The sequence below is a fragment of the Delphinus delphis genome, chromosome 7, assembly GCF_949987515.2.
Source record: "Delphinus delphis chromosome 7, mDelDel1.2, whole genome shotgun sequence".
Taxonomy (NCBI): domain Eukaryota; kingdom Metazoa; phylum Chordata; class Mammalia; order Artiodactyla; family Delphinidae; genus Delphinus; species Delphinus delphis.
Genome location: NC_082689.1, coordinates 65,452,245 through 65,462,675, shown reverse-complemented (window position 1 = coordinate 65,462,675; position 10,431 = coordinate 65,452,245). Strand labels below are relative to the sequence as shown.

The following is a 10,431-nucleotide window of genomic DNA, read 5'->3' as shown; positions in this document are numbered from 1 at the left end:
GAAAGAAAAAGAACCAAAGCTTACCTTGGTTAACAAGTTGTATTTACTATTTTCTTTAGTATCTAAAAAGTAAAATATGTTGTAAGATTTGTTAAAAATAATTCTTTACATAGCTTTCGGAAGGTTAGTGGCAAACACGATTTACAATTAAAAGATATCATTTTCGAACTAAAATCAGTTCATAGTCTTTATGGAATTTACAGAAGCAAGCTTAGATTCAGTTTAAATATTTGAAGCAGTTTCCACATTAAAGCATTTCCAAGAAATAGAAAATTGAGAAGCTTAAATAAAGCACCAGCTGTCACCATGTCACCAAATTAACACTGATTCCTCACTGGTCCCCATCACATGATAGAGAACAGGAGGAGAGAGGGAAGCAACATTTATAGTAAGAAACAGAACTCTGAAATTACATTTGCTTAGGGGATCCCCCAAAGGCATCTTGGTCAGGTTAATACATTTCTGAGGAGCAGAAATAGATTATAATAGTTAAGGCTCAATCAAGATCATGCATTCATAATAAAATACAATTACTGATATTTAAGTGATATTGAATGTCATACAACATATTTAAAGCTTTTCATTAAGTCATCAGTATACATATTTTCCTTCTGAATCCTTTAGGGCTTTGTAGGCACACTGAAATCAATCATCACACAAATAGAATAAATATCTGAATCTCAAACTACAGGGATGCAAGAGACTGCATTTTATGATTACATCAAAACAACAATTTGTGCCTATCTTACTAGTGAAAATTAATGCTTAGGATTTTAAAGTTTTTCAAACATAAAACATTTTACATAGTAATTATGTATGTGATGAAATAAACACAAAACAAAACAGAAAACTTGGAAAGATAAATGTGAAAGTGGAAACTAAGTTGCATACACTGATGTTATAAAACACCACGAACAGCAAACTCACACTTTGATCTCCTAGTTCAGAGTCCACACAGTTTTAGTGATCATTTTCTTTCTGAAAGTTATAAAAATCCATGAAGTGCAGTGAAAAGTACTACAAAGTGGCCACAGTTTCCCAACGAGAAATGAGAAAAATTAGAAAATGTAGGCTATAACTGTAGCTCCCTTTATGCTGATTGTTCTAGGAACTCATTCTCTTAAAGAGAGAATGGTCCTTAGCTGGAACTAGCCAAAAAGATGAGAAAACAGGAATCCAAGAACAATGAAACAACATTAATTCACAAACCAAAAATAAATAAAACCAAAACAATCAAAAACAAAACCTAGGCTCTAATCAATCTTTTTCAAAAGTGGTTTGAATCAGCCCAAGAGTCTCTTTGATTAATCTCAGAGACACTTTCTAAGAACTGCCTTTCCTCTTCCCCTGATTGGCATCGGCCTAGGCAAGTTTATGATTTAATGGCCTGTAGCATTGTACTATTTTTTAAAATACCATCCCACTTTAAGAAAGTACTTGTTTATTTGTAATTAAGTCCCATTAGTAGTGACTTGAATCCCATCAAGTTAAAGTAGACATAAAATGTATAAGTAAGCTCCTTTGGCTACTAATTTCTGCTATTACCTCCCCCAACCCTCCAGAAGAAGCACACTCCATATAAGCCATATAGAGAAAACAAGTATTGGATTATTAAACAATAGTTTTAACCCCATTTAACTCTGCAGTAATATCAAGGGGTTGTCTTGGTCAGACTGAATATACAGGGGTAAAAGTGAATTGGACGTGGGATCTTGTGAGCACAAGCTTCTCTTCCATGGGTTGTAAACAATTGATTTTTAAGTGAAATCTTTAGTTTCTCTGATCTTTGCTTTTATTTCTGATCTAAACTTTTAACATTTGGGGAATATGTAAAGAAGGTGAAAAGGTAGTGAGTGGGATTAGATCTGGCTTTAAATAGTTGACTTTCCTTCAGTTTTGTCAAAATATGAACCTTCTTTGATAGCCTGAACTTCCACGTCTCCATCTATCATATGAATATCTGATGTTTTCTTGTCATTTTGCCTCAAACGGTAACTTTTATAAGCACGCTGAATGATGGTTGCTGAGACTGCCTCTTGTTTTCGTTTCAGAGTAGTTGTAATTGGCTCATATGTGATCTTAAAAGGGTTGGCTAACATAAATCCAGATTCCACCTCTGAAAGAACTTTCTCCATGCTTACATCTTGACTCATAACTCGCTTTGTTAAAGCAAGTAGGATGTCAAGGCAATGAACTCTGTCCCCGACAGCCATGGGAAGATCCATGGCAACGATCTGGCCCTTGTTTGGTTTTGCCATGAAAAGAGGAGGATGAAGAGCAGCTGCAAAGTCTGAAAGCTTGCTAGAGTCTATATACTGGGTTCTATCAGGATCAAACCTCTTCCATACCTGAAAAAATTTTCTAAAATCATCTTCACTCAATGTCTTGGCTTTTTTCTTAGAAGCAATATTTAAAAACTCCATGACAACAACAATGTACATGTTTACAATGATCAGCCATGATATGAGGATGTAACTGACAAAATAAACAATCCCAACAAAGGGGTTACCACAGTCTCCTCTAACCTGAGTCCCAGGGTTAATTTTATCAGGATCACAGTCAGACCATTTACTGTTGAAAATTGCATTGAGCATCCCGTCCCAACCAGCAAATATTGTAACTTGGAAAAGACAGAGCATACTGCTGCCAAAGGTTTCAAAGTTGGACATATCATTAATTCCAGCTTCCTTTTTAACATAGGCAAAATTGTACATTCCAAAGATGGCGTAGACGAACATGATCAGGAAGATGAGGAGACTGATGTTCAACAATGCGGGGAGGGACAGCACCAAAGGAAGCAACAGATCATGGAACACCTTTGGTCCTTTCTCAGGACGCAGGATGTGGATGATCCGTGAGAGAAGTATCAGTTGCACAAGGGAAGGAGGTACAAGGTAATACCCCACCATCAGAGGCAGAAATAGTCCTTGGTGTAGGAAAAGATAAAGCAGGCAATACAATTATTTAGAGGAATATAAATTATTTTACATTTCTTTGGTTTTCTTCTATATGTTAAGGTAATTAATCCTTCCCGTATAACATTTAGCACATATTGAAAGTCTGGGTTAGCCAAATACTAATTGTGGCAATGCTCAGAGTGTCTAACAAAATTTGGAAGAGAATTATTTCTACCATCATTTTCAGAGTATTACAGATCAAGCACTTCTGGAGTCACAGATGGCATGAATTCATAATATAGGACAGTAGTTATATTTTTTTTCCTGATTGCAGTTAGATCAAGAAATTTAATTCAACCCAACCTTTATTGGATACCTCATAAAGGTGTCAAGAAAATATGCGGAGATGAGTGACATGACTCCTATCCTCAAAGACCCTATAATCTAGGGAGTAGAGGTAGATATTTAAACTAACTATAATGCAAGGCAGAAAGACCTAGTGGGTAAACACAGTTTAAAAAATATTTTGTATTCAGTGATCACAGATTATAATTTGATTTATTGACTTCATAAATAGTATCTGGGACATTAGGAGCTTTAAATGTGAATTGAATAAATGAGTCTTCGCCAAGAACTTTTCTTTCTGGCAATGGTGGGAGGATGACGGCACTATGAGAAGGAGATATATAACTATAGAGCAAGGTGAAATTATAATTACCATAAAAAACATAAGGGATGCTCTCTGAAAGTACTGGAGAGGGTGTGGTTCATTCTGAGTTGAGAAGGTGGAGAAGGGGAAAATCTCATGAAACTTCTAAATGAGATGGTATGTTTGCTGAATCTGGAAGGATCATGTCTCACATTTCTGTTAATTTGGTCACTGTCAATGATGGCATTCTCTCTGACGTTCTATCTTACATATACCCTCATTTCCACAGTGCTTTAGTGAACTTTCTACTCTGACTCAAATTTTCATTTCTCCTCAATCTCTCAAACCCTTCCATTATGCAGGAGGTTTCCCTACTTAATTATAAACACATTTTTACTTCTTCATCACTAAATTTTCTTCACTTCCTTTCTTATCTAAAATCTGACTCTATCTTGAGGACACTATTTCCCTTGCAACACTCTCAAGCACAGATAACTCACTCTTTCCCATTCCACATTTCTCAGGGTAGAAAGATGGAACAAGCAAGCATATTTCCCTCTTTCCAATGTGATTTTCAGATACTTTTCCTTCACATTAATTTTATAAACAGAAAAGAAATTTTTGAGTTTGTGGACCATGACATTCAACTCTACCATCTCCTACCATTCCTTGATTCTATGATCTATTCATTCTCCCTCACTCATATTCATTGGAGACTTTCGTACATGGCTCACTGTCACCCTTTCCACCCCAGCACCTACCATCAACAACCCATTGAAAGGCTAGCCCTCCAGTATTTAGCTTTCTTAAATTTTAATAATCTCCATCATTTTACTGTAGACACACCCATCTATGGCCACATTCTGCACCCAGGATACCTGACCTTCTGAGATCTCAAATTCAAACATCTTTATCTCGGACTGCAATTTCCTCTCCTTCTAGATGTCTGATTCAGTAACTTTCATTTCAATCTCATGGGGCTCTTTAATTCTGTTTTCCTCTGTTTTCTTCCTATCAGCCCTTTCCTGACTTTACATACTTTTCTAGCAAGCTTCTTGTACTTGTCTATCAATATTAGCTGCACTGCCTCTACTACCAGCTGATGAATGAATTTTCTGGGAGCACAACTGAGCAGTTTATCTACATTTTTCACTACTGACTGCATAGAATAGTACCTGACAATAACATTAAATATTGTTTCTACTCTTATGGAGATAACATTATAGTATGTGTCTTATGGGAGGCAGACAATAAACAAACTTTTCTCTGCCTAAAACACTTTTATCTTAGATTCTTGGCTACCTCCTTATCCAATGGGTCTCTATTTAGATTTTTGCTTCTTCCGTGAAGTTTTCTCTGATCTCTACTTACTGATTAGGTGGTCCTTGCTCTGTTGTGCTGTTGTGGCACCCCATGCTTCTTCCCTTATCATAACCTTAATAGCACAACATTAACATGTACTGTTTAATTATCTGCATCCCTTGATAGATTATAAACTATGTATATACAGGAATTATGCCTACTTTGTTTGTAACTGAATTCTTTGCACACAGCATAACATATATTCAAAAAGAGGGTAATCAAGTATATTTATTAAATAAAGGACTGGGATCTCCAGAGTAAGAGAAAACTTGTAACAAATTCATTAAACCCTAAAACTCTAGTGTTGTGAAAGTAGCAAACAGTTTTAGAGATTAGAGGAAAGGGAACAATAATGAGTTTGAAAGGTTATACCATGCTAAGACATAAAGGTTCTTCTAGTGTCATCTTAGAAAAATAATGTATGTGATATACTGAAGGGGTAATTAAGCATTTATCTGGTGGTCTGTGAAGTAAAGTCTATGTATTAATTCAGAAAGTATTTTAATATCTTATATCTGTCAGGCATGTGTACATGTATGAATGTAAAAATGTAAGGCATTCCTGCTGGAAATAAAAAGGATCCCTACCTGTTTTGCTTATTAAGAGACTATATCTCAGGAGATATTTACTCTAAGAGCTTGCCTGAATTAATATTATTACAAATGAAAATTTGACTAAACAAAATCTTACCTGTCATAGAGAAAACAACCACCATAAAATCAAAAAGGTTCCATCCATTGGTGAAATAGTTATAACGGAAAACGATGAGCTTTAGTACACATTCTCCAGTGTACAGTGTAACAAAAACTGAGTTAATCCAGTAGACAGCAATGTCAATTTTGGGGTTCTGTTCATCACTTTGTATCATAATGGTTATTGCTTGGAAAAATATAAGAACCATGATGATGATATTAAAAACTTTATTTGTTACCAAGTCAAAGACAAATCCTTGGAATTTGTTCTGTGTGTAAAGAAAAAAGGTGTAATATTTTTATTAATAAGATATTTATACAGACATATTGTCTTTAGATTTACAGCTTCCCTCCCAGCATAAATAGGAAAATAACTGAAGACTAAGTTTTTACCAAGCAATAACTATAGCACAGAGTAAAAGCAAACAGAAAGACAACCAAAAGCTCTTTCAAAGACTATATTTTAAAAATTTTGTCAAAAGCATTTGTTGTTAAGAATTTTAAAAACACATCTTCATTTGTAAGAGAGAATATATAAAGGAAACTTTTTCAGAACTTAAAAAAAAATCTAGGTATTTCCTTACTCCTGGGCGAGGTACTGGTTTTTGAGAGACTTCACACATCAGCTTCTTCAGTGCATGGTATTGTTTCTTCTGTTTTACTGTTATAAAGATATTTGAGCCTCCCAGGTAAATAAAGGGAAGAAAAAGATATTAAAATCATATTTAATCCAAATTTCATCTTACATTAATATGCGTTTTCGAAAGTTTGGCAATTATTGATTTAATCCTTTAAAAAAGGCTTAACTGCAATGAACTAAATCATGTTTAAACATGTCTGATCTTCTGAACAAAAATTCATACAAAACACAGAGTATACACTGGAAATGATTGATAATTATCTTTTGATGAACTTTCCTGTGGGTAGTCAACCCTATTTTAACTTTTTAGTTACTGAGGCCGACCTCTTGTTAGAGACAAAGGAGAAACAGCAGAGGATATCTGGAAAGGTGACTAAGAAAAGTTGAACTAAAAAGCTAAAGGTAAAGCTGGTTTATACCTTTTAATAATCAGGAAAAAATGTAATTGGTCATATATGTGTTTTTATATGTTCATACGTTACTTAATTTTCCAAATACTATTAGAAGATACTTTTCACTATTATTCAAAAAGCACCAGTGTTTACCTCTTCATTGAACCTTCTAGGGATTATTCATCTTTGTGTTTCTAGTGCTAATTTCAGTATCTTATACAGAATATGCAAAGTGAATAAGAGGTGAACATTTAATGTGTTAATCTAGGAATTAGGAATTGTTACTGCCCATGGCAGGACTTGCTCACTTAAAATTGACAGGGGTCATCAGTTTGAAGTCCAGAAGCAAATCCTAGGATATCATCCCATTAGGTTGAAATCCCTAGGAAGATGAAGCATCCAATCCAATGAATATTTCATTTGACCACTGATCTTTCTAATCCCATCTAATTAGTGCAGACTCAGAGTGGTTTGTTTACCAGATTCTGCATGTGGTTAAGCTTTGATGACATGGCCAAAGATGGAATTTCAAGATTAAACTCTTCTTTTCTTTGATTTACCATAAGGCATTCCTACACCTAATAGAAAGTAGGGCCCTGAGGTTAAAATAAGTGAACTTATATGACTTTTGAGATATTTGTATTAATAGAAGCCCTGAAGGGAGTCTTTGTGTGGAGATGGCACCAAACATGGGTTGTTCAATTCTGCCTCTGAATTCTCTCTTATTTGTTTCGAGCACTCCTATTTAGGTCATGTAGTTAGGATTTATGACTCTACTTCTAGCAGAAAAAGCTATTTCAACCGACAAAGATGTCTCTGCTGGTTATGACTCTGAAAGCTTTGAGTATATCAGAGAGTAAAAAAGTGTGGTTTATTTTCCTTGAACATCTTCAGATATTTGTGCAGATGCATAACAATGTTATTTTTCAGCATGTCATTATTTACAAACCCATATACAGAAACATTTGTAATTTTTAACTTTTAAGCTTGTCTGTGCTTATTTAAATATAGAAAACGATGTAAAAGTGAACATGTCAGCAATATCCATCAATCTGTAGGAACATCAATCATTTTTTTAAAGATAAGTACCAAATAAAAACAATATTAAGCTGGATCCAAAACTAATTATTTGAAGCAGGACATTTTTTTCCCCTCAGACATTGATGAAAAAAGAATATTTATACTTATCTTTACTTTATGTTTGTTGAAATTAGCAATAATAGCACCAATCAACATACTCAGAGGAAGAAATAATCCAATGATAATGAAGTCAATAAAGTAACAACACATGTAGATGTTGTCTTCAAAATTAGGCTGCATATCTACCTAAAAGTTAAGTTAAAAAATAAATGAAATAAGGCAGAACATAGAGGATTTTTAGGGCAGTGAAAATACTCTGTATTATATTATAACGAAGGGTATATGTTATTATACATTTGTCCAAACCCATAGAATGTACAACACTGAGTGAACCCTATGAACTATGAACATTGGGTGATTATGATGTGTCAATGTAGGTTCGTCTTTGGTAAAAAATGCAGCACTGTGGTGAGGAATGTCAATAATGGAGAGGTGTGCATGTGTGAGAGCAGGGGTATATGGGAAATCTCTGTACCTCCCTCTCAATTTTGCTGTAGATCTAAAATTTCTCTGAAAAAATTGTTTTTAAAAATAAAATAAAAAGTGAGAAAATAAGCAAAATATTTATACTGACCTTTTAAGACTTAGAAAATAATTTATGACAAAAAAATACAACAGTGATACTTGAGGCAATATTTCCTCCTTGGTCTTTGGTGAAGAGATATCATGGCTTTTATTTGAATTTTAAAATTTATTGCATTGGTTTAATCATTGTTATGATAATCCTTCAAATGGGTCTGTTTGGCCTCAACCATTGTATATAATCCTGGAAGGAGTTCATTGTTCATGAAATATTCAATCTGAAATGTATTTAATTTCTATCTAGCATAAGCATTTGCTTTTACCATGTTAATTACTCAATTATTGCTTGTGTCCTGTCCTTGAATTGCAAAAATGTCTTTGTGTGAACCTTAACAGTGGCTCTAGGATTATATTGTACTTACACCAATAGAATCAACTGCTGAATTCATAATAGTGATCCATCCATTAAATGTGGCCTGTAAAAATGGCATGTATTTAATTTTTATGGAAATCTTATGCTTTGTGGCAAATAAAAATTAAAACTCAATCTGTTATTACTACAGTAAAGCATTTGATTAGTAAGGCTGACCACACTTCAATATACTGTGTAATTGAGATCTTTACCACTTTCATTTTTACATTTATACTGTTTATTAACAACTATTTAAAACTACTTAGCTTAATTGTAGTTAATAACTTAAAATATTTTAAGATAGTATTAATAAAAAGAGAGAGAGAGAGCACTGGTTAGATAGATAGATAAATGGTAAATAAATACACGCTGCCCAAGTGTCATAGTTAGTTGTAACTGCTGTATGTGTGCTTTACTATGACAGAGGTAAGACAGGAATTATTCACCACCTTATATCTGCTAGATATTGGGGGACCAAGTAGCCATTCCTCAAAGTACTAAGTAGAAACGAAATAGCAGTAATCTGAGTTAGATCAAAAATTGTGAACCTATTATCTCATCAGTGGTGGAGGAAATAGCTTTGGCCAGTACCTGTCATTTCCTCCGTTAGTCCTACCTTTATTTCCACTTCCTTCTCCCAACAGAGCAAGGACTTTTGTCTTTCTAAATGAGCTTAGTATAGTATGTCCCATAACATGTATCTACTAATAATTGCTAAAATAATTTAAAACCAACTTTATTAAGCACCCACATTTTGTCCTTTATGTTCACATACAATATGAATGAACATGTAATTCACAAATTCAAACATGTACTTACTACTTGAAGCAGTGAAAGGAAACTGATTCCAACATTATCAAAGTTCAGTTTTGCATTCTCCCATGGCATGGATTCATTAAACACAAGGCTTTCACATTGACTTCTATTCATGACTTCAGATATAGGAAACCTTTCTCCACTTGTTGGGTCAATGCATTCATAGAATGTGCCAGCAAATAAGTGTACTCCTATGATGCTAAAAGCCAGCCAGATCATAAGGCAGACCAGTAACACATTCCATGTGGGTAAAGTTGTTTTTACCAAAGCTCTCACTACCACCTGGCATATAAAAAACAAACATGTAAACTTTAGGTAAGAAATGTGAAAGTGTTTTAATTAAATTGGAAATATTTATTAATGTAATGTCATATTGAAATAACAACAAAAAAGACCATCTTTAAAGATTTAATAGATCACATCTGGTATTTGAATAACCTAAAAAACAAATTTCAATTAAAAATATATATTAAAGGCCATGAGCCTGTGCTCTAGTGTCAGCCTCAGTGCACCCCAAGTTACCTCACCACCCACACCTGCCCAGACTGTCCTGCTGCCTACTGCCTGAGCAATTTCAGTGCTAATTAGATGATACCAGCCTCAGATTGCTGATCTTTCTGGAAAGTTTTAACTGTGGAGGAGAAAGGAAATGTCTTAGCTTTAGAAGATAGGCCTGCCTTGAGGGAGTGGCAGACAGGTTGAGGGGGGCGGGATTTCTAAGAATTAGAGAGAGGTTGGAAGAATATAATAGGTCCTGAGGGCTTCTGAACCCCAACCAGGTCAGCCCAGCACAGCTTCACCCAACACGACCCTTGGAAGGGAAGAAGCGAGGTCCTGGTTTATTAAATGTGAGGAGTAAAATGCCTGCAGTAGAACTAAAACAATCAGAGTGGTTGATAAAAGAAAGAG

The 10,431-nt window shown here is 34.6% G+C and overlaps 1 protein-coding gene across 1 annotated transcript in view; it reads right to left on the bottom strand.

Moving 5' to 3' along the window:
* Nucleotides 1-1,844: 1,844 nt before the first annotated feature.
* SCN7A (sodium voltage-gated channel alpha subunit 7) overlaps nucleotides 1,845-10,431 on the bottom strand; it is an 85,680-nt gene continuing 77,093 nt past the window's right edge. Inside the window, exons 20-25 of the mRNA XM_060015685.1 lie at nucleotides 9,526-9,804; nucleotides 8,713-8,770; nucleotides 7,821-7,954; nucleotides 6,185-6,289; nucleotides 5,599-5,869; nucleotides 1,845-2,926 (exon numbers count right to left, since the gene is read on the bottom strand). Coding sequence (XP_059871668.1) covers nucleotides 1,872-2,926; nucleotides 5,599-5,869; nucleotides 6,185-6,289; nucleotides 7,821-7,954; nucleotides 8,713-8,770; nucleotides 9,526-9,804 — 1,902 coding nt within the window. The 3' untranslated portion in view covers nucleotides 1,845-1,871. The remainder of the gene's footprint in view (nucleotides 2,927-5,598; nucleotides 5,870-6,184; nucleotides 6,290-7,820; nucleotides 7,955-8,712; nucleotides 8,771-9,525; nucleotides 9,805-10,431) is intronic.